The sequence below is a fragment of the Mobula hypostoma genome, chromosome 6 (assembly GCF_963921235.1).
Source record: "Mobula hypostoma chromosome 6, sMobHyp1.1, whole genome shotgun sequence".
Taxonomy (NCBI): Eukaryota; Metazoa; Chordata; class Chondrichthyes; order Myliobatiformes; family Myliobatidae; genus Mobula; species Mobula hypostoma.
In genome coordinates, this window is record NC_086102.1 from 111,943,203 (window position 1) to 111,970,423 (window position 27,221).

Consider the following 27,221-nt stretch of genomic DNA (forward strand, 5'->3'; position numbering starts at 1 on the left):
GTGTCTGCCTCTAGGCTTCTGTACCTCCTCCCTGACAGTAACCATGAGAAGAGGGCACATCCTGGGTCCTTAATGATAGACACCGCCTTCCTGAGACACCACTCCTTGAAAATGATGCTGCTGATTTGACATTTCCACCGTAGGAAAACGATTTTATTTACCATCAGTTATTCAAAGGCCCAGCTTTTAGCCAGAGGTCTGGTAAGCTTTCAGATCCCTCAGCAGAATCTAGACTCATCGAGTCATCAAGTCATAGAACACTACAGCACAGCAAAAGGTCCTGTGGCCCAACTAGTACATGCAACACTATTATTCTAAACGGTGATTTTCAGAAGTTGTTTCATTGGAGGCTACGACCATCTTACATTTTATTTTATTTGGCATGGTAACAGACCCTTTTGGGAATGAGAAGGCGCCCTGCCCCCAGTTGCGCCCATGTGACTGATTAGCCTACTGAGACGTGCATCTTTGGAATGTGGGAGGAAGCCAGAGCACCCAGAGGAAACCCACACGGTAAACATACAAGTTCCTTACAGCGAGTGGCAGGAGTTAACCCAGGTCACTGGCACTGTAAAATGTTCTGTTAGCCACTATGTTCTCGTGCTGCCAGCTCATAAAACAGGGAGATGCAAAAATATCGAGAGAAAGTTTGCATGTTGTCCAAAAACGAACGGGGAAAGTTTCTGTGAACAACGGGTAAAGGAAGCAAAGGCAGATTTGGGGCTTCCAAAGATCGACCTTGGTTCCCCATGACTCTGTGACTCTAGGTTTTAATATACAACTTATAGAAGTCCCAATTACAGCAGATGACATGTTGGCGAGACTCAGTGGCTGGTGGACTGCACAGAGTTGGCTGCAGAGACACTGGTTCCTTCGGCTGAAATTTCCATAGCTTGCAAAACTCTGGGAAGGTACCAGAGATTGAAAAACAATCAATGTGTCTCGCTTCTTCAACAAAGGAGAAAGAGAGAAGCCAGTTCTGGATTCCAGTGTTTGAATCCAAGGTTCTTTTTTTCTTTTGGCAGCTCAGGGGCTGGGAGTGTGAGTATCGGTGTCAGAGCCCTGTGGAAGTTGGGAGAGAGAGGATAAAAGGAGCAGGTTGGGCCAAAACCAGTCTTTTCGGGCTGCACAGGTGTGGAAAACGTCAGCGTCAGAAGCCGAACTTCAGCTGCAAATAAAAGGGGGGTAGGCTCGGGTGATGCAGCTATTGTTGGAGTGCGCCCATGATAGAGCGCGAGGCTTTGGCTCAACGGGCTTCGACATGAACAGGCGGAGGCACGGTTAAGAAGAGGCAAGCCTTTACCTCTTTTAGAACAGAGTAGCCAAGATGGAATGCTCCTGCTGTCAGATATGGGAATGCAGGATCGATGACAGTTTCACTGATAACTGTATCTGCGGGAAACACACCCAACCTCAACGCCTGACTGACAGTGCCAAGCAGTTGGAGCTGGAATTGGATGCACTCAGGATCATTCGGGAGGCCGCAGGTATTATAGATGAGACCTTTGAAGAGTGGTCACACCCAGAGTGCAGGCTTTGGACAGTAGATGGGTGACCAACAGGAGATGTTAGGGGAGAAAGAAGTCAGTGCAGGGTTCCCCTGTGGCCATTCCCTTCAGCAGCAAGTATATCCCTTTGGATATAGGATGACCCATCAGATCATGGCAGCAGCCAGGCTGTTGGCACTGTGACCAGCTCTGAGCCCAAACAGGGAGAGGTAAAGTCGGACAGTATGGTAGTTATAGGGAACTCGATAGTTAGGAGACAGAAAGGAAATTCTGTCAGTAGGACGGCGTGTTGCCTCCTGGATGCTACAGTTCAGGATATATCCGTGCAGCTGCAGGATATCCTCAAGAAGGAAGGTAAACAGCCAGAGGTCGCGGTGCATATTGGCACCAATGACATTGGCAGAAGAGCGGAAGAGGTTGTACGCTGTGAGTGTAGAGTTAGGAAAGGGGCTGGAGAGAAGGACCTCCAAGGTTGTAATCTCCGGATTACTCCCAGTGCCACGGGCGAGCGCAGGCAGGAATAGGATGAGTAAGTGGCTGGGGAGATGGTGCAGGGGACAGGGTTTCAGGTTCTTGGATCACTGGAACCTTTTCTGGGGAAGGGGTGACCTGTTTAAGAGGGGCGGGTTGCACCTGAACTGGAGGGGAACCAACATCCTAGCCTGGAGGTTTGCTGACGCTACTTGGGAGAGTTTAAACTAGTTGCACAAGGGGCTGGCAACTGGAACCCCAGGTCAGTAAGTGAAGGATCAGACCAGAAGGTAGATGTCAGGGAAAGTATTGAAAGGCAAAATTGAAATTACAGGTATGATGGGCCGGGTAGTTTGAAATGTTAATATTTTAATGCTAGGAGTATTATGGGTAAGACTAATGAACTTCGAGCATGGATCTGTACATGGAACTACGATGTTGTGGCCATTACTGAAACTTGGTTGAGGGAGGGGCAGGAATGGGTGATTAATGTACCAGGTTTTTGAAGTTTTAGAAAGAATAGAGCAAGTGGTAAAAGAGTCAGGGTTGGTGGGGAGGTGGATGTTTCACTACGAATCAGGGTCAATATCACATCTGCACTCGGGGAGACAATATGGAGGGGTCAGACACTGAGTCCATTTGGGTAGGACTCAGGAACAGGGAGGGTGCATGGGATTGTACTACAGATCCCCCAGTAGCCACCGGCAGATTCAGGAACAGATATGTAATCAGATTAAGGAAATGTGTAAGATAATAGGGTTGTTGTCATGGGAGATTTGAACTTGCCTAATATAAACTGAGACCTTCTTGCTGTAAGGGGTTTGGATGGGGCAGAATTTGTTAAGTGTATCCAGAAGGTTTCTTCATTCAATAAGCAGATGGTGCGACGAGAGGAGGGGATGTACTGGACCTGGTGTTGGGTAATCAGTCTGGCCAGCTGACTGACCTTTCAGTGGGTGAACAGTTGGGGAAGAGTGACCACAACACCTTAACTTTCAGGAATTCTGTAGATAAGGTACTTGTGGGAGAGTTTAAAATTGGAGCAGGGCAAATTATGAGAGTGTGAGGCAGGAGCTAAGAGGAGGTAATTGGGAACACATCTTTTCTGGCAAGTCCACACTGGGTCTGTGGAGGATGCTTAAAGATCAATTGTACAGAGTACAGGAAAGCTATGTTCCTGTTAGTTGGAAAGATGAGAAAACCTTGGACGTCCAGAGAGGTGATGAATTTAGTCAAGGAGAAAAAGGAGAAGTATGTAAAGTTTCAGAAGTTGGGATCAAACGGAGCACGTGAGGATTATAAAGAAACCAGAAAAGAACTAAAGAAGGGAATTAGGAAAGCCAGAGGGGCCATGAAATGTCACTGGCAAATAGGATTAAGGTGAATCCCAAGGCATTCTATACATACATCAAGAGTAAGAGGATAACTTGGGAGAGGGTGGAACTACTCAAGGATAAAGTATGGGGGGGGCGGGGGAACATTTGCTTAGATGCAGAGAACATGAGCGAGGTACTTAATGAGTACTTTGCTTCAGTGTTTACCAAGGAAAAGGATATGGCGTACCAGGAGATCAGTGTTGAGTGTATAGTTATGTTAGGGTGCTTCGAGGTCAAGGAGGAAGTGTTGGGCCTCCTAATGAGTATTAAGATGGGTAAGTCCCCAGCACCTGATGGGATTTACCTGAGGTTTTTGAAGGAGGCGAGAGATAAGATTGCTGGTCCCTTGACCAGTATCTCTATCCACAGATAAGGTCCCGGAGGACTGGCGAGTGGCTAATGTTGTACCTCTTTTTAAGAAGGGAACAAGAGAAAATCCTGGGAACTATAGATCGGCGAGTCTCACATAGAGAAATTGCTGGAGAAAATTCTTGGGGATAGGATACACGAACATTTGGAAACCCATGGAATAATTAGGGAGAGCCAGCATGGCTTTGTGCGTGGCAGGTCGTGACTTACTAACTTGACTGAGTCTTTTGACAAGATGACAAGGAGGATTGATGAGGATAGGGCAGTGGGTGTTGTCTACATGGATTTTAGTAAGGTGTCTGACCAAGTTCCTCATGGAAGGTTAATCCAGAAGATTCAAATGCATGGGGTCTGTGGCGAATTGGCCGTTTGGATTCAGAGCTGTTCTGTGCATAGAAGACGGAGGGTAGTGGTTCGGGACTGACTCGAGCTGGAGGCCTGTAATTAGTGGTGTTCCACAAGGGTCTGTGCTGGGACCTCTGTTGTTTGTGATGTATATAAATGACCTGGATGAAAATGTAGGTGGGGGGGTCGGTAGATTTGCAGGTAATGCCAAGATTGGTGGAGTTGTGGATAGTGTAAAAGACTGGCAAAGAATACAGTGTGATATAAATCAGTTACAGATATGGGCAGAGAGATGGCAGATGGAGTTTTACCCGGATAAATGTGAGGTGTTACACCTCGGTAGGACAAATGCAAGGAGACAATACACTGTTAAGGGTAAGATCCTCAGCAGTGTTGCTGAGCAGAGAGATTTTGGGGTTCGAGTTCATCGCTCCATGAAAGTGGCGACACAGGTCGATAGGGTAAAAAGGCTTATGGAATTCTTGCTTTCATTAGTCGAAGCACTGGCTAGGCCACATCTGGAGTATTACGTACAGTTTTGGTCATTGCACTGTAGGAAGAATGTCGAGGCTTTGCCGAAGGTGGAGAAGAGGTTTACCAGGATGCTGCCTGGAATAGAGGGCATGGGCTATCACAAGAGGCTGGATAAACCTGGGCTGTTTTCTCTGGAGCACTGGAGGCTGAGGGGAGATCTGATAGAGGTTTATAAGATTATGAGAGACATCGATAAACAGAGAGTGTCTGTTTCCCAGGGTTGAAATGTCTAATACCAGAGGGCATGCATTGGAGGTGAGAGGGGGTCGGTGCAAAGGGGATGTGAGGGGTAAGTTTTTCACTCAGAGAGTCGTGGATGCCTGGAACGTGCTGCCTGGTATGGTGGTAGAGGCAAATATGTTAGAGGCTTTTAAGAGACGTTTGGATAGGGACATGGATGTGAGGAAGATGGAGGGATATGAACATGGTGTAGGTAGGAGGGACTAGAGTTTGGGTGTTTTTGATTTGTTTTTTAGCTAGTTCAGCACAACATTGTCCCTGTGCTGTGCTGTACTGTTCTATGTTCTGTGTTTAAGTCAGGAAGGAGGCACAGAAATTGCTGCTTCATGATTATTTTATTGTTGATAGAACAAAGGAAAACTGAAACAGACACTAATAGAGTTCTGCTAAGCAAAGCCAGATAAAAGCAAAACAAACTAAGATGGCATTTCGCTGTAGTGCAGCTCTTTTTACACCACACGCTGTAGAGAAGGAAAATTCCCCCCACATTCATTGATAAGAGTCAACCAACTAACTGCACCCGGGTTCAGATAATGCAGTTACGCAGAGAAGCTTTATGGAGCTTTCAGAATTATACCAATGGAACCATTAGGGGACACTCTGAACATCAGCATATACGTTCTATGGCCACTAGGAATCCTAACAAACTGTTAACTGTATATTAGACCTTCTTCAAACACAAACAGACAATTATTTGTTAAGCTGCAAAGAAGACAACAATTAAACAGTCAGAGCCAACACCAGGGAACTGCAGGTCAGTTTAACAGCTAATACCGGCAAAGTTTTAGAACCAATAATCAAAGAGGAAATAGCTTACCATTTAGGGAGGTGGAATATAATTAAACCTGGACAAGATGTTTTAATGAAAGTGAATCATGCTTGACAAATTTGCTGAATTTCTTTGAGGACATGCCAGAGTGTTGTTTGGGGAATCCTGTTGATGTAGATTTTATTGGTATCTAGATTTCCAGACAGCGTATGACAAGGTGCCGCCAAGGAGGCTGATGTGTAAATTAAAAACCCATGGCATCAGAGGAAATGTGTTAGCATGGGTTGACAACTGGCTGTCACGGGAAAACAGAGCTGGAGTAACCTCAGTGGCCACTTTATGATGTACCCCTGGACCTAATAAAATGGCCACTGAGTGTATGTTCATGGTCTTCTGCTGCTGTAGCCCATCCACCTCCAGGTTCAATGTGTCGTGCATTCAGAAATGCCCTACGCACTCCACTGGTGTAACGTGTGGTTACTTGAGTTACTGTCACCTTCCTATCAGCTGAAACCAGTCTGGTCATTCTCCTCTGGCCTCTCTCATTAACAAGGTGTTTTCTCCAACGGAACCACCACTTACAGGATCTGTTTTGATTTTTGCTCCATTCTCTCTAAACTCTGGAGACTGCTGTGTGTGAAAATTGCAGGAAATCAGCAGCTTCTGAGTTACTCAAACTACCCCATCTGGCACCAACAATCATTCACAGTCAAAGTCACTTAGATCACATTTTTTCCCCATTCTGATGTTTGGTCTGACCAACTGAACATCTTGACCATGTCTGCATGCTTCTATGCATTGAGTTGCTGCCACATGATGGGCTGTTTAGATATTTGCATTAATGAGCAGCTGTGCAGGTGTGGCTAATACAGCAGCCACTGAATGTAGTTCCAGTTTGCTCATGTCTCCCCACGTGTCAGCATCTCCCCCGACCCGTCCTCACTGGAACCAGAGTGGTGAGACTTCACTTCGCTCCCCTTCCTCTGCTAGATCAAGGTGTCTCTCCCCATCTTAGTCCCAACTGAGGAACACATGATATAGGCAAATGAGAGGAGATTTGATAGAGTGATGGGGGCATTGACAGAGTAAATGCAAGCAGGCTTTTCCCACTGAGGCTGGGTGAGACTAGAACTAGAGGTCATGGGTTAACGGTGAAAGGTGAAATGTTTAAGGGGAACATGAGGGAGAACTTCTTCACTCAGAGAGTGGTGAGAGAATGGAACAAGCTACCAGCGGAAGTGGTGGATGTGGGTTAGATTTCAACGTTTAGGAGAAGTCTGGATAGGTACATGGATGGGATGGGTGTGGAGGGCTGTGGTTCAGGTGCACATAGATGCAACGAGATAGAGTAACAACAGCCTGGACTAGATGGGCTGAATGGCCCATTTCTGTGCTGTAGTGTTCTATGACTCTATAACATTCTCTTAAGGCTCTGGAGCGTAAGAGAATGAGAGGAGTTTTGATAGAGATATGTAAAGCTCTGAGGGGTACAGATAGGGTAAATGCAAGCAGGTTTTTTTCTGCTGAGGTTGGGTGAATCAAGAACTAGAGGTTGTGATTTAAGAGTGAAAGCTGAAATATTCAAGGGGGACCTGAGGGGGAAACTTCTTCAGAGGGTGGTGCGAGAGTGGAACGAACTGTGGTGGATGCAGGTTTGATTTCTACATGTGAAAGAAGTTTAGATAAGTGCATGGATGGGAGGGTTATGGTGAGCTATGGGCTTGGTGCAGGTCAAGGGGCGAGCCTAGTTGTTATGGTCTAGATCAGCCAAAGGGTCTGTATCTGTGCCGTACTGTTCTGTATCTCTATGACCTTATTCTGAGCCTGTGACCCTTGGTCTAACACTCCTCAGCCCAGGGTGCAACTTCGCTGCACATCCAGCCTGTTGAGCCACAGGCGTTTATGGGAGTGGCCACACGGGGGCAGTGCAGGATCACATTCTGAGCAAGTTCCTCGTTCAATAACACGCACAAAATGCCGGAGCAACTCAGGGGGTCAGGCAGCATCCATGGAGGGGAATAAACAGATGGCATTTAAGACTAAGACCCTTCTTCAGGGTTGGGAAGGAAGGGGGCAGAAGCCAGAGTAAGAAGGTGGGGGAGGAGAAGGAGTAGGAGTTGGCAGGTGATAGATGAGACCAGGAGAGGGGGTAGGTGGGTGAGTGTGGAGGGGGAATGAGGGACTTTTTTAATGAGTTCTGTTGGGTTTCTTTGTTTTGTGGCTGCCTGCAGAGGAGAGGGTCTGACACTGGGACAGATACTCAGTTAAGGAGAGAGAAAGAAGATGACAGAGACACACAGACTGACGGAGACATTGAAGGAACACATGAAGGAAACTGAACAGATAGAGAGGAGAGGGACCCCTAGACACAGAGTCACAGACAGAAATGGAGGGAGAGGAGCTGAAGGTCACACGTAGCTAAGTGTAGTCACAGAGAGACAGAGACAGATGGAGAGTGAGAGAGGGAGAGGGACAGATAGACAGAGACAGTGGGACAGGGACAGACACAGAGACAGACAGATGGAGAGAGACAGAGGGAGCTGGATAGACAGAGAGATTCAGAGGGTCAGGGACAGACAGAGGGAGAGAGAGAGAGAAAGGAACAGACAGAGATTCAGATGGAGAGAATCAGAGGGAGAGGGATGGACAGAGAGAGAGTCAGAGGGAGATGGACAGACAGAGAAAGACAGAGGGTCAGGGACAGACAGAGAGACAGGGGGAGATGGACAATGATTACAGACAGATACATGAATTGCACAGAAGGAGAAGGGACAAAGACGCCCTGGGGCAGAGACACATCGATCGAAGGGTGGGTGAACATTTCCCTGGGAATGTAGACGATGAGATGAATGAACTTATCGGAGACTCACCACGACAAACGCTGCCGTCTGTGGTAATCATCTGTTCACATGCCACACATGCCTTCAACTTCTTGTACGTCTTTGCATGGAAGGTGTGGCAGCTGGGGGCTTCGCGGTCGTCGGGCTGAAAGGGGAACAGAACACACGGTGAGGGGGTGGGGGTAAGGTGGCGGTGAAAGATTATGTGGAGAAACAAGAGATGCCATCACCCTGTGCTCAAGCCAAACCATCTGAGTGCTTGTGAAATGCTGAGACATTGGGTAGTGTTAATGCACAAATATATACATGAACCAAAAACCATAAGCCATAGAAACATAGAAAACCTATAGCACAATACAGGCCCTTCGGCCCACAAAGCTGTGCTGAACATGTCCTTACCTGAGAAATTACCTAGGGTTACCCACAGTCCTCTATTTTTCTGAGCTCCATGTACCTATCCAGGAGTCTCTTAAAAGACCCTATCGTATCCGCCTCCACCACCGTCAGCGGCCCATTCCACACACTCACCACTCACTGCATAAAAAAACTTACCCCTGACATCTCCTCTGTACCTACTTCCAAGCACCTTAAAAATGTGCCCTCTTGTGTTAGCTATTTCAGCCCTGGGGAAACGCCTCTGACTATCCACACAATCAATGCCTCTCATCATCTTATACACCTCTATCAGGTCACCTCTCATTCTCCGTCGCTCCAAGGAGAAAAGACCGAGTTCACTCAACCTATTCTCATAAGGCATGCTCCCCAATCCAGGCAACATCCTTGTAAATCTCCTCTGCACCCTTTCTATAGTTTCCACATCCTTCCTGTAGTGAGGCGACCAGAACTGAGCACAGTACTCCAAGTGGGGTCTGACCAGGGTCCTATATAGCTGCAACATTACCTCTTGGCTCCTAAACTCAATCCCATGATTGATGAAGGCCAATACACCATATGCTTTCTTAACCACAGAGCCAACCTGCGCAGCTACTTTGAGTGTCCTATGGACTCGGACCCCAAGATTCCTCTCATTCTCCACACTGCCAAGAGTCTTACCATTAATACCATATTCTGCCATCATATTTGATCTACCAAAATGAACCACCTCACACTTATTTGGGTTGAATTCCATCTGGCATTTCTCAGTCCATTTTTGCATCCTATCTGACAGCCCTCCATACTATCCCCACCACCTCCAACCTTTGTGTCATCAGCAAATTTACTAACCCATATCTCCACTTCCTCATCCAGGTCATTTATAAAAATCATGAAGATAGGGGTCCCAGAACACATCCCTGAGGCACACCACTGGTCACCGACCTCCATGCAGAATATGACCCATCTACAACCACTCTTTACCTTCTGTAGGCAAGCCAGTTCTGGATCCACAAAGCATCATCTCCTTGTATCCCCATACCTCCTTACTTTCTCAATAAGCCTTGCATGGGGTACCTTGTCAAATGCCTTGCTGAAATCTACATACACCACATCTACTGCTCTACATTCATCAGTGTGTTTAGTCATATCCTCAAAAATTTCAATCAGGCTTGTAAGGCACGACCTGCCTTTCACAAAGCCATGCTGACTATTCTTAATCATATTATGCTTCTCCAAATGTTCATAAATGCTGCCTCTCAGGATCTTCTCCATCAACTTACCAACACTGAAGTAAGACTCACTGGTCTATAATTTCCTGGGCTATCTCTACTCACTTTCTTGAATAAGGGAACAACATCTGCAACCCTCCAGTCCTCCAGAACCTCTTCCATCCCCATTGATGGGATCATCGCCAGAGGCTTTGCAATCTACTCCCTCGCCTCCCACAGTAGCCTGGGGTACATCTTGTCTGGTCCCGGTGACTTAACCAACTTGATGCTTTCCAAAAGCTCCAGCACATCCTCTTTCTTAATATCTACATGCTCAAGCTTTTCAGTCCGCTGTAAATCATCCCTACAATTGCCAAGATCTTTTCCCATAGGGAATACTGAAGCAAAGTGCTCACTAAGTACCTCTGCTGTGTCCTCCAGTTCCATACACACTTTTCCACTGTCACACTTGATTGGTCCTATTCTGTCGCATCTTATCCTTTGCTCTTCACATACTTGTAGAATGCCTTGGGGTTCTCCTTAATCCTGTTCACCAAGGCCTTCTCATGGTTCCTTCTGCCTCTCCTAATTTCTTTCTTGAGCTCCTTCCTGCTAGCCTTATAATCTTCTAGCTCTCCATCATTATCTAGCTTTTTGAACCCTTTGTAAGCTCTTCTTTTCTTCTTGACTAGATTTACAACAGCCTTTGTACACCACAGTTCCCATACCTACCATCCTTTCCCTGTCTCATTGGAACGTACCTATGCAGAACTCCATGCAAATATTCCCTGAACATTTGCCACATTTCTTCGTACATTTCCCTGAGAACGTCTGTTTCCAATTTATGCTTCCAAGTTCCTGCCTGATAGGAGCAGAATTAGGCCTTTTGGCCCATCGAGTCTGCTCCTTTGATGCCCTGACTCATCAAGAACCAATCAATTTGCACTTTAGATACACTCAGTGACCTGGCCTCCACAGCTGTCTGTAGCAATGAATTCCACAGATTCACTACCCTCTGGCCATCACCATGTGCCAATTTCTAACTGCTTAAAACCGAGGAAAAGCTTTGCTACAGTGGAGTAACTATCGCACGGAACATCCCCCCAAACATAAAGGATTGACCTCTGGCAAGAAACGGAAGCCAGAACCCTACCAAACAATACAGTGCAAGACCCTACAGAAACGTTACCAGACGGGGCACTGCTTGACAGATGCAAATGGTGCACTCTCAACAGAGCGACAGCGGGAGTTTGTAGGACGGGAGACAATATGGTGAAGTGGGGTTTAAGGACCAGCGAATCCCGTGAGTGTGGCGAAAGGGTGCAGAACATCGAACACGTTCTGCGCAACTGCCCACTCTCACCTGATTTAGCTGACAGTGACCTGCAACACTAGAGTGGCTGGCTGTCTGGTGTGACAAGCTATGATGATGACCCTCTGGCTAAAGAAATTCCTCCTCATCTCTGTACTAAATGGATGTCCCTCTATTCTGAGGCTGTGCTCACTAGTTCAAGGCTCCCCCATTATCATTCACTCTGTCTCTGCCTTTCAACGAGCTCCCTGTCATCTTCTAAACTCCAGCCACTACAGGCGCAGAGCCATTAAGTACTCCTGAGATGTTAATTCTTTCATTCCCTGAATCATTCTCGTGAGCCTCCTCTGGCCTGTCTCCAATAACAGCACATCTTTTCATAGATAAGGGGCCCATACTCCAAGTGTAGTCTGACCGATGCCTTGTAAATCTTCAGCATTATATCCTTGCTTTTTTATTCTAGTCCTCTCAGAACGACCGCTAACATTGCATTTGTCTTCCTCACCACCAGCTCAGCCTGCAAGTTAACTTTTAAGGCATCCTACATGAGGACTCCAAAGTCCCTTTGAACTTCTGATTTTTGAATTTTCTTCTCATTTAGAAAAACGTCTACACCTTTATTCCCCTACCAAAGTGTATAACCATACAGTTCCCTACACTATATTCCATCTGCCAATACTTTTCCCGTTCTCCCAATCTGTCTAAGTTCTTCTGTAGACTCCTTGATTTCTCAACACTAGCTGTCCCTCCACCCATCTTCATATTGTCCACAAACCTGACCACAAAGCTGTCAATGCTGTCACCCAAATCATTGCCATATAACGTGAAAAGAATCAGGCCAAACATTGACCCATGGAGAACCCCATTAATCACCAGCAGCCAATCAGAAAAGACTACATTAACCCCCCCTCTTTGCCCCCTGCCAGTCAGCCGATCCCCTATCCATGCTCGTATCCTTCCTGTAATACCATGGACTCTCATCTTGCGAAACAGCCTCGTGTGCAGCAACTTGTCAAAGACTTTCTTAGAACCTTCACATTCTGGGACATACAGGAGCCTGACGAACCACACCCAGTAACAAAAGAACATAGAACACTACCGTACAGTTCCGGATCTTCAGCTCACAATGTTCTGCTAACATTTTGTTCTACTCAAAGGTCAATCTAACCCTTCCCTCCCACATAGCCCTCCATTTTTCTATCAACCATGTGCCTGTCTAAGAGTTTCTTATAAGTCCCCAATGTATCGGCCTCTCCCACCACCCCGGCAGGGGTTCCACACACCCACCAAATGTTTTTAAGAACAGTCTCTTCCACTCCACCATCTGATTTGTGAATGGCCCATGAACCCATGAACGCGACACCAGTATTCCTTTTTGCAATGTTTAGCTATTTTTGTAACCCATCCTATGTTTATGCATTGCACTGTAAAGCCGTCACAAAGCAACGCATTTCATGACGTGTCAGTGATGATAAACCTGATTCCATTTCTGTCCTCTCGTTTTATACTCGAGCGGGCGTTCCCAACCTTTGTTATGCCCCGGAACCTGACCATTATATGAGAGGTCCATGGACCCGAGGGTAGGAACCCCTGTGATCGGAGGGACCGAGGGGTGTGTGGACCCGAGGGTAGGAATCCCTGTGGTCTGAGGGACTGAGGGGTGTGTGGACCTGAGGGTGGGAACCCCTGTGGTCTGAGGGACCGAGGGGTGTGTGGACCTGAGGGTGGGAACCCCTGTGGTCTGAGGGACCAAGGGGTCTGCGGAATGGTGGAATGGTGGAGTTGTGTCGATGGGCCAAATGGCCTAATTCTGTTCCTATGTGTTACGGTCTTTGGGACAGATACGTTTAACCCCAGCCTCTGCCTGTTCTGAACCTGCAGATTTGCTGTGTGTTTGAGGGTCTGGCCATCTTCTGCTCCTCACTCACCCCAACAGAAGCGAGTTTATCTGTTCCACACTCCGAAGGTGAATCAGTGAACGCACTCAGGAACACAATGACTTTCAGAGAGCCTGACCTAAAACCAATACAAATCAAGAGTTCTCACACCAGTCCAACGTCACCAGTGCCAAGTTCTGTCTTTGGGCTTCCCACTCCCCCCGCACCCCCTGCCTCACTGCCCCTCACCCTCACGCTCTCCCCTGCACCCTCACAACCCTCTTGGGAAATAGAGGAGAGAAAGAAAGAGATGTTGGGTGATGTTAGTAAAAAATGGGAGTTTTTAATTTACAACTACTCTTGTTGTGTATAGAGAGGAGAGAGAGAGGGGTAAGAGGGAGAGGGGGGAGGGAGAGAGATAGAGAGAGAGAGGGAATGAGAGAAATAGAGAGAGAGAGGGGGGTGAGAGAGAGAGGGAAGGAGAGAAATAGAGAGAGATAAAGAAAGGGAAGGAGAGAGAATGGGGAGAGAGAGAGAGAGGGAAGGAGAGAGACAGACAGAGTGTGTGTGTGAGTGTGTGTGAGTGTGTGTGAGTGTGAGTGTGAGTGTGTGTGTGAGTGTGAGTGTGTGAGTGTGTGTGTGTGAGTGTGAGTGTGAGTGTGAGTGTGTGTGTGTGAGTGTGAGTGTGAGTGTGTGTGTGAGAGTGTGAGTGTGAGTGTGTGTGAGAGTGTGAGTGTGAGTGTGTGTGTGAGTGTGTGTGAGTGTGAGTGTGGGTGTGTGAGAGTGTGAGTGTGTGTGCGTGAGTGTGAGTATGTATGAGTGTGAGTGTGCATGTGAGTGTGTGAGTGTGAGTGTGTGAGTGTGAGTGTGAGTGCGTGTGAGAGTGTGAGTGTGTGAGTGTGAGTGCGTGTGTGAGTGTGAGTGTGTGAGTGTGAGTGTGAGTGTGTGTGTGCGTGAGTGTGAGTGAGTGTGTGTGTGCGTGAGTGTGAGTGTGTGTGAGTGTGAGTGTGTGTGTGAGTGTGAGTGTGTGTGTGTGAGTGTGAGTGTGTGTGTGAGTGTGTGTGTGCGTGTGAGTGTGTGTGAGTGTGAGTGTGTGTGTGAGTGTGAGTGTGTGTGTGTATTTCTCACTGTGTGAGAGAGAGACAGAGAGAGACTGGGAGACAGAGACAGAGAGGCATAGAGACAGAGATGGAGATGTCAGGTCAGAGTCATGGAGTACTACTGCACAGTTACAGACCCTTTAGTCCATCCAGTTCATGCCAACTATGGTGCCCACCCAGTTTGTCCCAATTGTCTGTATTCAGCCCATCTCCCTCCAAGACTCACCTCTCCATTTACCTATCTGACTACTTCTTATAAGATACTATTGTACCTGCCTCAACCACTTTATCTGGCAGCTTATTCCATACACTCACTACGCTCTGGGTGAAAAAATTGTCCCTCAGGTTCCTTTAAAATCTTTTCCCTCTCACCCTAAACCTATGCCTCTTAGTTTTGGTCTCCCCTACCCTGGGGAAAAGATTACCCATGCCTCTCATAATGTTAAATATTTCGATGAAGTCACTCTTCTTTCTCCGAGGAGTAAGGACCTAGCCTGGCAAGCCTCTCCAGACGTGTGGTAGGGAGCATTCTGACTGTTTGTGTCACCGTCCGGACCACAAGAGGCTGTGGAGGCTTGCAGATTCAGGCAGATACATCACGAGCTCGGACCTCCCTGCCTTTGAAGACATCTTCCAGAAGAGGTGCTTGGAGGAGGCAGCATCCACCACTAAGGACCCTCACCCTCCCAGACATGCCCTCTCCTCGTAGCACCACTGGGGAGCCACCATTTAACCCTAGACAATTTACAATGACCAACTAACCTACTCAATGGTACGTCTTTGGGAGGAAACTGTAGCACCCGGATGAAACCCATACGCACACGGAGAGGAATGTACAGACCTGCTTACAGACGAAGGCGCAATTGAACTCTGAACTCTGACGCTCCGAGCGGTATATGCGTCGTGCTAATTGCTATGGTACTGTGGCGCACAATGTTATTTTCTTTCTTTTCAAATCTTTTTATTATTATTATCCTAAATTAACACGAGTACATCGAAGTAGGCAACACTTACAATGTCTCAAGAAAAAAAAACATTATTTTAAATATTGAAAAAATTTTGGTGATTGAACAAAAACCCTACTAAGCGAGAAAAAGTGGGGAAAAAAGCCATTAGGTGTTCAACCCCGGAGCCATGCGTCATACAAAAAGCTTCTAATGATAAACATCAAACCACCAGCAAGAAAATATGTACCAAAAATTTACAATTAGATCATGGAGAAAATTTATCAATTAACTCAAATGATAACAATGAGCAAATGAACCCCATCTTTTCTCAAAATCAAACATAGATTCAAAGGTTCGACTTCTAATTTTCTCCACACTAAGACATAGCATCACTTGAGAGAACCATTGTGACAACGTGGGAGCTGATGTATCCTTCCACTTCAACAAAATGGCCCTCCTAGTTATCAATGTGACAAATGCAATAACATGTTGGTCAGACACAGAGATACCATGGATATTTTGAGGAATTATTCCAAAAAGCACAGTTAATTTGTTAGGTTGTAAATTAATTTTAAGTGCTATAGAAGATGTCGATAAAACTGACTTCCAGAACTGTTCCAGTATAGAACAAGACCAAAACATGTGTGTTAGTGTAGCTGTCTCAGTTTTACATCTATCACAATAACTATCAACATTAGGGAATACTTTAGACAGTCTCTCCTCTGTCTAATGGTTATTTTGGTGTTTGTTTTAAACATTTTTCCTGTGATCACAAGACCCTGGTAATACAAGATACCACGAGTCCGGTTCATTGGATCATTGGCGAGATTGATGTGGGGGGAGGGAACTGTGTGGTCTCGGTTGTTGTGTAGACAGGGCTCTCATGCTGCACCGTTGCTTGTTGTCACCCAGGGCGGTGAAGGAAGCGTGTGAGAGGACAGAGGCGCAGCCGGCGCGCTGGAATCCTGGTTTAGGGGCTGACCCCTGCAGGCAGGCAGACCCATCGGTGCTGCTCTCCAGTGTTCGCTCCCTGGGAAACGAGCTGGGCTGCCTTCGTCTGCGGCTGACCCAGTGCGAGGCAGGGCAATCTAACTTGCCCCTTTTCTATGGCAGACCCAGCGCAAGATGGGAGCTTGTTCTTGTAGAAACGTGGCCCCAGGGCAGCATCCTGTGCACCATCAATCTTCAGGCCACGACACGCCGGCACTTGGGATAATGCTGTAGCGATGTGTGATATATCGGGTTGTAACTATGTGTGCTGTGTGCGGCTCCATGCACCTCGTCCCCCGAGGAACGATGTTTTGTTTAGCTGTATACATGTGTATGGTTAATGAACTTGAACTCGTACTGCGGCCGTAAAACAATCGATTTCACAACAATGGCCAGTGATAATATCGACTCTGATTCTGGTTCCGGTTCTGTCCCTGACTAATCTTCCCTACACCTTGAGCCCTCTAATTCCGGCAACATCCTCAAAATGTCATGGTCCGGTCCGAAGTCCGCATTCCGGTTCACGGTCCAGTCCGCGGACTCCGGACTCTGGGTCTTCCGGCTGTCACCTGATGCTCATCTTGGGGCTGGGAATATAAGTGGCCCTGGGATCGAGTGTGGGTGCTAGGTTGTTTCGTCAGTCTTCCCTTAGAGCAACCTACCGGTGGAAGGCTAGTGTAGTTGTCAAGATATGGATTTGGCTGTTCCGTAGCCCACCGAAGTTACCGGCCTCCTTGAGTCTTGGAGCCACCCCGGACCTAGCTCCCTTCCTGTCCCTTGCCTCTGTTGGGTAAGTCAGGCCGTTTGCCATTACCCTGCAGTTGGTTCTGTCCCTTCCTGTCCCTTGCCTCCGTCAGGTAAGCCAGGCTGTTTGCCATTATCCTACGGTTGGGTCTATCCTTCTCTGTCCTTGCCTCCGTGGGGTGGAGTCCCGCAACCTGCCCAGGAGTTGCCTTGAAGTACCCTTGCCCTGTCATGTCCTCGCCTGGCCTCCAAGAACCTGAGCCTCGCCATGTCTTCGCCTATTTTGGGGTCCGAGCCCAAGTCAAGACCCGGGTTCTGGGTCCGTACCCAGTCTCTGGCTTGGAGTCCACGCCCAGGCTCCTTGTTCCCAGTCCCTCGTCCTGGTCCTGCTTCCCTAGCCTAGTCTGAGTTCCTGTCCTGTTATTTAGTTTTGTCCGTTCCTGTTCCTAGTATTTCAGTGTCTGTGTCTCGCATTTGGATCCGTTCCCAACGCCCCCCATTATGACACAGAAATCTTCTCTGTGCTTAACCACATCCTTCCAATAACGGGGTGATCAACTCTGTAAGATCATACTCCAAGTGAGGCCTCCCCAACAACTCGTACAACTGCAACAAGCGTCTCGATTTCGAGACACAATCTCCTGACTGATGAAGGGGAGAGAGAGAGAGAGAGAGAGAGAGAATGTTTTTGTGTGTGCTAGAGAGACTGTGTGAGAGAAAAGGAGGCGGAGAAAGGGAAGGGAGGGATGTACACACACACACACACACACACACACAGGTAGAAAGAGAGTGAGTGTGTATGTGTGAGTGAATGTTTGTGTGTGAGAGAGAAAGATGGAGAACCAACAAGAAAATTCAGATTTACTGAGAGGAGGAGAACTGTAAAGTTGCAGAAAGAGCAGTAAGACTAGCGGATGGGAATAATTAAGAGTTCAGCAAAATACTTAAAAAGGAATAATAGAGTTTGTGGATAATGTTTCAAAGAAAAGAATAAGTGGTTTGCAAACCGTCTATGAGTTTGTAAAAAGAAATCCTGTAGCTTCATGAAGACTTAGTGATAAATGGGGAGATTTATAACAGGGAACAGAACAGTGAATAATTACTTTGGACAATCTTCACTGAGAATACAGGAATAGCTTCCAGAAGTGCGGGGAGAACAAAGGGAACATAGAACATAAAACACTACAGTATTGTACCGGCCTTTCGGCCAATGATGTTTTGCCGACCTTTTAACCTACTCCAATATCAATCTAAACCTTCCCTCCCACAAAGCCCTTCATTTTCCTATCATCCATGTGCCTGCCTAACAGACTAAATGTCCCTAATATAGCTGTCTCTACCAGCACCCCGGCAGGGCGTTTCATGCACCCACTACTCTCCAAGTAAAAAATCTACCTCTGACATCCCACCTATACTTTCCGCCTTAAAGTTATGCCCACTGGCATTAACCGTTTCCAACCTAGTAAAAAGCTTCTAGCTGTCCACTTGATCTATGCCTCTTATCTTCTTGTACACCTCTATCAAGTCACCTCTCATCCTCTTGTGCTCCAAAGGGAAAAGCCCAAACTCATTTAACATGTCCTCATAAGACATGCCCTCTAATCCAGACAGCATCTGGGTAAATCTCCTCTGCACTCTCTCTAAAGCTTCCACATCCTTCCTATAATAAAGCATCCAGAACTGAGCACAATATTCTACGTGTGGTCCAGCCAGGGTTTTAGAGAGCTGCAACATTACCTCACGGCTCTTGAACTTAATTCCCTGACTAATGAAGGCCAACACACCATACGCCTTCTTAACCACCCTAACAACTTGTGTGGCAACTAAGACATGAACTTAGTGAAGGATAGAACATACTGTAGGGGCTGAATGGCCTCTCCCTGCTCCCATTGATGCAGAAACCAATGTCTCAACAATTAGGTGGCAGTCAGGGACAGCACATTGATGAAAACACATCCCACCCTCCTCACCTCCAATTCTGAAACACAGCCACACATTCCTCCTTTGCATTTCTGCTGATGTTTACGGTCTGTTAAATCCCCAACGCCAACACCTCCACAGAGCCTGCCTGCCTTCAGGATTTTAAAATAAACGTTCCAAGTTCAAAGTAAATTTATTATTGAAGTACGTATAGGTCAGCAGATGCTACCCTGAGATTTATTTCTTCCAGGCATTCAGAGTAGAACAAACAGCTAGAACATAGAACACAGACCAGCACAGCACAGCACAGGAACAGGATCTTAGCCCCACAGCATTGTGCTGAACAAATTAAATTAGTCACCAAAGGGCCAACTAAACTAATCCCTTCTGCCTACACGATGTCCATATCCCTCCATTTCCCTTGTATTCATGTGCCTAACTAAATGTCTCTTAAGAGTCCCTAATGTTTCCGCCTCTACCACCAGCCCAGACGCACGTTCCAGACACCCACTCCCCTCCGTGTAAAAGAACCTTCTTTGACCTTACCCCCTTTTACCATAAATGCATGCCCTCTGGTATCAGACATTTCAACCCTGGGGAAAAGATACTCTCTGTCTACTCTGCCTAAACCTCTCATAATTTTATAAACATCAATCAGATCTCCCCTCAGATTCAACCGCTTCAGAAGCTGGCCCACCCTCTCATTACAGCACATGCCCTCTAATCCAGGCAGCATCCTGGTAAACCTCTTCTGGACTCTCTCCAAAGCCATGATATCCTTCCTATGGGCAAGCAGAACTGTGTGCAGCGCTCCAGATGCAGCCTAGCTAGAGTTTGATAAAGCTGCAACATAACTTCCTGACTTTTCAATTCAATGCCTCAACTAATAGAGGCAAGCATGCCCTATTCCCTCTTCACCACCCTGTCAACCTGTGTTACCACCTTCAGGGAGCTATGAACTAGGACTCCAAGATCCCTCTGCTCACCAACACTGTTGTGGTCTTGCCCCTACTGTCTCTTTGCATTTGGCCAGCCAAGGTGCAACACTTAGCATTTGGCTGGGTTAAACTCTATTTTCCATGTCTCCACCCCTATCTGCAACTGGTCTATATCCCCTGTTGTATTCTTTGCCAATCTTCTATACTATCCACAACACCCTCGACACTTCATCAAAAAACTCTATCAAGTTCGTAAGACACAACTTGCCCCGCACAAAGCCATGCTAGTTCTCCCTAATTAGGCTATGGTTTTCTAAATGCCAATAAATCCTATCCCTAAGAATTCTGTCCAGTTATTTCCCTACAAACTGATGTGAAGCTCACCAGTCTATAGTTTCCAGGATTCTTGGATAATGGAACATTAGCTACACACCCGTCATCTGGGTCCTCACCTGAGGCTAGAGCAGACATGAAAATATTGTTTAAGGCCCCAGCAATCTCTTCTCTTTCCTCTCTCAATAACCTGGGTATATCCCTTCAAGTCCAGGGGACTTATCAACCTTAATGCTCTTTAACACTGCCTCCTCCTTTACTTTAAATTGTGCTCAGCCCTAATCTCCTTATTCTCCACATCTTTCTCCTGAGGTATAGTACTCATTAAGCACCTCACCCACATCCTCTGCATCCAAGAAAATGTTCCCCACTTTATCCACGAGTTATCCGACCCTCTCCCTAGTGATCCTCTTGCTTTTACTGTATTTATAGAATGCTTCTTTAATCCTACTTGCCAGTGACTCTTCATGGCCCCTTCTGGCTTTCCTAATTCCCTTCCTGAGTTCTTTTCTGGCTTCTTTAGAATCCTCAAGGGCTCTTTTGATTCTAGCTTCCTAAGCTTTATAAACGTTTGCTTTTTCTTCTTACCTAAATTCATCACCTCTCTCAACCTCCAAGGTTCTCTTATCTTTCCTTCTGACTGGAACATCCCGGTCCTGTACCCTGTGCAGGTGGTCTTTAAACACCCTCCATGTCCGATGTGGACTTTCCCAAAAAACAGCTGTTCCCTATTAACTCTCCCTCGTTCCTGCCTAATGCTCTCATAATTTTCCCTGCTCCAGTTTAAAACTCTCCCACAAGGTCCATACTTATCCTTATCCATAGCTATGTTAAAACTTAAGGAGTTGTGGTCACTTTTCCCTAACTGCTCATCCAATGAGAGGTCAATCAACTTGCCAGGCTCAATACCCAATACCAGGTCCATTATCGCCCTGCACTTGTAGACTACTTACGTATTGATTTAAGATACCTTCCTGGATGCACCAAACAGATTATTTCCCATCTAAACCTCTGGCACTCAAAAGGTCCCAGAAGTTGACAACAACTCTACTGATTTTACACCTTTTCTTAATTTGCCTGCACATCTGTTCCTCAATGTCCAGGTACCTACTGGGGGTCTGTAGAACAGTCCTATCAGAGTGATTATACCCTTCCCAGATTTATTTGAGTTCTACCCATATAAACTCAATGGACGAGCCCTCCATTATGTCCCATCTGCGTGCAGCTGTGATAGTCCCTGATTAATAGTGCAACTCCCCCACCCCACACTTTTTTCTCCATCTCTATCTTTTCTAAAATAGCAAAATCTGGGACATTAAGCACCCATTTCTGTTCCTCTCTTTACCAAGTCTCTGTAATAGCCACAGCTTCATAGTTCCATGTACTGATCCATGCTCTAAGTTCATCTCCTTTACCCATAATACTCCTAGCATTAAAATATGCACACTACAGACTATCCATCCCATTGTATCCATTACTTTGCTCCTGCCTGTTTTTACTGGCCCTGACATCTACCTTCCTCTCCACCCCTCCACTTTGTGACCCGGTGCTCTGTTTCCCATCTTCCCTGCCAAACTAGATTAAACTAACCCTGTCAGTGTGATGAGAGTGGCTCCAGGGGTACTGGGATGTTGCTCATGTGAGATGTGGGAACGCTGGGGGACCTCCAGTATCCCTGTTAAATCCACTTTCTCCAAGTGCACCAAGTTTCAGCTCCTTGGAGACCAGGTGCTAAGGACCTGCTGCTGCAACTCAGTGACCCGAGGCTCATACAGGAGAGTGAGGAGTTGATAGATAGGAGCTGGCGGGACGGAGTCACTCCTGAGTTACGGGAGGCGGGTACGTGGGAGAGGGAAAGGGAACAGGCAGCCAACACTGTGGCTGATCCCCTCAATAATGAGTATACCACTCTGGATACTGTTGGGGAGAGGGGAATAACCTACAACAGGGTCAGGGAATGCCCAAGAGTCTGTGGAGAAAAGGACGTGAGAGAGGAACTGGCCAAAGGGGAAGGTCACAGGGGCAGGGATGACAGCAGAGCAGAAATGTTTGGAGTTTCTGGGGGCAATTTGTGAGGCACAGGATTAATACATCCCAAAAAAAGTATTCCAGAGGGAGATGACACAGTCCTGGCTGACAAGGGAAGTCAAAGACAACATGAAAACAACAGAGACGGCAGATAATGTAGCAGAAATTAGCAAGAATTTAAAAGGATTAGGAAACTTTTAAAAACCAACAGAAGGTAACAGAAAAAGTAATAAGGAGAGAGAAGTTGCAATATGCAGGTAAGTTATAAAAGTGGATACTAAGTGTTTTTTCAAATGTATAAAGAGTAGGAGAAAGGCAAGAATAGATATCAAATAGCTGGAAAACGACACTGGAGAGGTAGTAATGGGGGAGGTAGAAATGGCAAAAATCTTAGTAAGTATTTTGTGTCAGTCTTCACTGTGGCAGATACATCCAGTCTGCCAGAAAGCCGAGAGTGTCAGGGGGCAGAAGCGGGTGCTGTTGGTATTCCTAAGGAGAAGGTGCTTTGGAAGCTGAAAGGTCTGAAGGCAGATACGTCACCTGGACCAGATGGACTACACCCTAGGTTCTGAAAGTTGAAAAGATTGTGGAGGCATTAGTAATAATCTTTCAAGAATCCAGAACGAGGGGTCACAGTTTGAGGATAGAGGGGAAGCCTTTTAGGACCGAGATTAGGAAAAACTTCTTCACACAGAGAGTGGTGAATCTGTGGAATTCTCTGCCACAGCAAACAGTTGAGGCCAGTTCATTGGCTATGTTTAAGAGGGAGTTAGATATGGCCCTTGTGGCTACAGGGGTCAGGGGGTATGGAGGGAAGGCTGGGGCGGGGTTCTGAGTTGGATGATCAGCTATGATCATACTGAATGGCGGTGCAGGCTCGAAGGGCCGAATGGCCTACTCCTGCACCTACTTTCTATGTTTCTATGTTTCTATTAGATTCTGGAATGGTTCCAGAAGACTGGAAAATTGTAAACATCATATCACTCTATAAAGAAGGGAGGGAGACAAAAGAAAGGAAATTATGGGCCAGTTAGCCTGACATTAGTGGTTGGAAAGATGTTGGAGTCCATCATTACGGATGAGGTTTTCAAGTACTTGCAGACACATAATAAATTAAGTCAAAGTCGGCATGGTTTCCTTCAGGGGTAATTTTGCCTGAGAAATCTGTTGGAATTCTTTGAAGAAATAACGGGCAGGGTAGAGAAAGGAGAGTCAGTGGATGTTGTTTACTTGGATTTTCAGTAAACCTTTGACAAGGTGCCACATGTGAGGCTACTTAACAAGATAAGGGCCCATGGAGGGTATTACTGGAAATGGACTAGCATGGATAGGAGATTTGCTGACTGATAGGAGGCAGAGTGGGAATAACGGGAGCCCTTTCTAGTTGTCCACTGGTGACTCATGCCGTTCCACGTGTGCTTCCTTTCACGTTAAATATCGATGACCTGGATGAAGGCTTTGCGGCAAAGCCTGCGGACAATACAACGTAAGTGAATGGGCAGGTAGGTGTTAAGGAAGCAGGGAGCTTGTGGAAAATCTTAGACAAATTAGGAGAATGGGCAAAGTGGCAGGTCGAATGTAGTGAATGGTCATGCACTTTGGTAGAAGGATTAAAGGTCTAAACTATTATCCAAGTGGGAAGAAAGTTCAAAAATCGGAGGTGAAAGGGGACTTTGGAGTCCTTGTGCAGGATTCCCAAAAGCTCATCTTGCACGTAGAGTTGGTGGTGAGGAAGGCAAATGCACTGTTAGCAATCATTTCCAGAGGACTGTAATATAAAAGCAAGGATATAATGCTGAGACTTTATGAGGCCTCGGTCAGACCGCACACGGAGTATTGAGAGCAGTTTGGGGTTCCTTATCTAAGAAAGAATGTGCTGGCATTGGAGAGGGTCCAGGGAATGATTCTGGGAATGAAAGGGTTAACGTGTGAGGCCCATTTGATGGCTCTGGTCCTGTCATCACAGGAGTGTAGAAGAATGAGGGGGAATCACATTAAAACCCATCGAAAATGAAATGGCCTAGATAGAGTGAACGTGGAGAGACTGCTTCCTATAGAACCAGAGGACACAGCCTCAGAATAGAACAACGTCCATTTAGAACAGAGATGAGGAGAAACTTCGTTAGCCAGAGGGTGAAGAATCTGTGAAACTAATTGCCACCAATGGCTGTGGAAACCAAGTCATTGGGTACATTTAAAGTGAAGGTTGATTGGTTCTTGATCAGTCAGGGCATCAGAGGTTATGGGGAGAAGACAGGAGAACGAGGTTGAGAGGGATAGTAGATCAGCCATGACGGAATAACAGAGCAGACTTGATGGGCTGAATGGCCTAATTCAGCTCCTGTCTTATGGTCTTATGGTTAGAGTCTCTCTGCGCTGGAGTGTGGGGATCACTCTGACCAGAAGATCAAAGACCTGACGACATGGGATCAGAATTAGGACATGTGACCCGTTGAGTCTGCTCACTGTTCTAACTCAGTGTAGTGTATGCTGACGTATTTTGATAATAAAGTCGCTTTGAACTTTGAAACGTAGTACCACACCGTGAAATGTTTTATTCACATCAAATCAAATTAGCGAAGACCGTGGTGAGGGCAGCTTGACACAATTAGACCAGGGTTTCTGATAGGCTGCCTGGGGTGGGGGGTGAAGGGGATGCAAAGAACAACAAGCTGATGTATGGAGCCCTGGGGGGAAAGGGAGGGTGAAAGGACCGAGAGGAACAGTGTGATTGTGTGTCAGTGTGTGTGAGTGTGAGTGCGTGTGAGTGAGAGTGTGAGTGTGTGAGAAAGAGTGAGTGTGACTGTGAGTGTGTGTATGTGAGTAAGTGTGTCTCTGTGTGTGAGAGTGAGTGTGTTTGTGTCTGTGTGTGTGTGAGTGAGTGTGAGTCTGTGTGTGTGAGTGTGAGTGTGTCTGTGTGTGTGAGTGTGAGTGTGTGTGCGTGTGTCAGTGTGTGTATGTGTGTGAGAGTGAGTGTGTGTGAGTATGTCTGTGTGTGAGTGTGTCTGTGTGTGTGTATGTGTGTGAGTGTGCCTCTGTGTGTGTGTGAGTGTCTGTGTGAGTGTGTGTGTGAGTGAGTCTTTGAGAGTGTGTGTGTTTTATACTGACAGAGCACAGAGGGTTAATAGAAGGGAACGTAATCACTAATTCCTCTTCAGGCAATGCACTGCTGGATTTCCTTCTAGAATGTTCTGTCCTCAAAAAATAAGCCGCTGTCAAACAATCAGGTCATGTTCTGCGAACCTCCCAAACTTCACAGGGACACAGCAAACTTTGCTCCCGTAAACCCAGGCCCCTTCCTGTCGTTCATCATTCCTGTGCCCGCAAACCTTTATTTAAAACTCCCACTGCACGTTTCAACGTACGTGTGATAAATAAATCAGAATCAAAATTGGAATCACCCATCCCTAGTCTCTGCCTCCCTCTCCATGGAATCCCCTCCCTCTCCTTGGAATCCCTCACTTTCCATGGAATTCCCTCCACCTCGAGGTCAGAGAACCCCAGTCCCCACTTTTGATGATCTGAACACATTCAGATTCAGTTTTCTCTAACACATGTGCAGTGCCTTGTAAAAGTATTCAGCCCTCAGCCCTTTGTTCACATAAGTGAGAATTACAACCAGGATTTTGATCAACTTAATTGAGAATTTTTATTTGTGAATCACATTCTCCTTTTTTTCACAGTAGAGCTCAAAAACAGGGAAATTGTAATACACGAAGAACTAAAAATTCAACAACTGAAATGCCAGCTGTTCAAAAGTATTCATGCCCCTACGCTCAGTATCTAGTTTGTTTGATTTACAGGATGTGGGCGTCACCAGCTAACCCAACATTTATTGCTCATCCCCTGTTGCCCTTGAGAAGGTGGTGATGAACTGCCTTCTTAAACCCCTGCAGTCGCTGAGGTGTAGGTACACCCACAGTGCTGGTAGGGAGGAAATTCCGTGATTTTGACCCAGTGACAATGAAGGAACAGTGATATGTTTCCAAGTCAGGATGGTGAGTGACTTGGAGGGGGATTTCCAAGTGGTGGTGTTCCCAGGTATCTGCTGTTCTTGTCCTTCTAGATGGTAGTGGTCATGGGTCTGGAAGGTGCTGCCTTAGGAACTTTGGTGTGTTGTTGCAGTGCACCTTGCAGATAGCACACACTGCTGCAACTGCCTGTCAATGGTGGAGGGACTGGATGATTGTGGAGGGGGTACCAATCAAGTGGGCTTGCCTTGTACTGGGTGGTGTCAAGCCTCTTGAGTGTTGATGGAGCTGTACTCTTCCAGGCAAGTGGCAAGCATTCCATTACACTCCTGACCTGAGCCTTTGGGGAGTCAGGAGGTGAGTTACACGCCCCAGGATTCCTGATCTTTGACCTGCTCTGGTAGCCATGATGTTTATATGGGTAGAGCAGTTCAGTTTCCTGTCAATGGTAACCCCCAGGATGTTGACAGTAGGGGAATCAGTGAAGGTGATGCCACTGAATGTCAAGGGATGATGGTTAGAGTCTCTCTCGTTGGAGATGGTCATTGCCTGGCACTTGCTTGGCTCAAATGTTACTTGTCAGCCCAAGCCCGGATATTGTCCAGGTCCTGCTGCATTTGGGTAAGAACTGCTTCACGATCTGAGGAGTCACGAATGGTGCAGCCATCTGCAAACATCCCCATTTCTGACCTTATGATGGAATGAAGGTCATTGATGATGCAGCAGAAGGTGGTTGGTCCTTGGACACTTCCCTGAGAAACTCTGGCAGTGATGTCCTGAGGATGAGATGATTGACCTCCAAACACCACAACCATCGTCCTTTGTGTCAGGTATGATTGCAACCGGGGAGGAATTCCCATTGACTCCATCTTAGCTAGGGCACCTTGATGCCCTACTCGGTCAGGTGCTGCCTTGATGTCGAGGGCTATCACTCTCACCTCACCTCTGCTAATTAGTTCTTTGGTCCGTGTTTGGACCAAGGAGATGAGGTCAGGAGCTGAGTGACCTTGACAGGACCTAAACTGG

At 46.7% G+C, this 27,221-nt stretch overlaps 1 protein-coding gene across 3 annotated transcripts in view; it reads right to left on the reverse strand.

The window, feature by feature from the left end:
- tns1b (tensin 1b) overlaps positions 1-27,221 on the reverse strand; it is a 392,135-nt gene that overhangs the window by 336,424 nt on the left and 28,490 nt on the right. For all 3 annotated transcript variants that reach the window (XM_063051466.1, XM_063051470.1, XM_063051471.1), the window contains exon 2: positions 8,483-8,597. In XM_063051466.1, the coding sequence (XP_062907536.1) occupies positions 8,483-8,597 (115 nt within the window). The remainder of the gene's footprint in view (positions 1-8,482; positions 8,598-27,221) is intronic.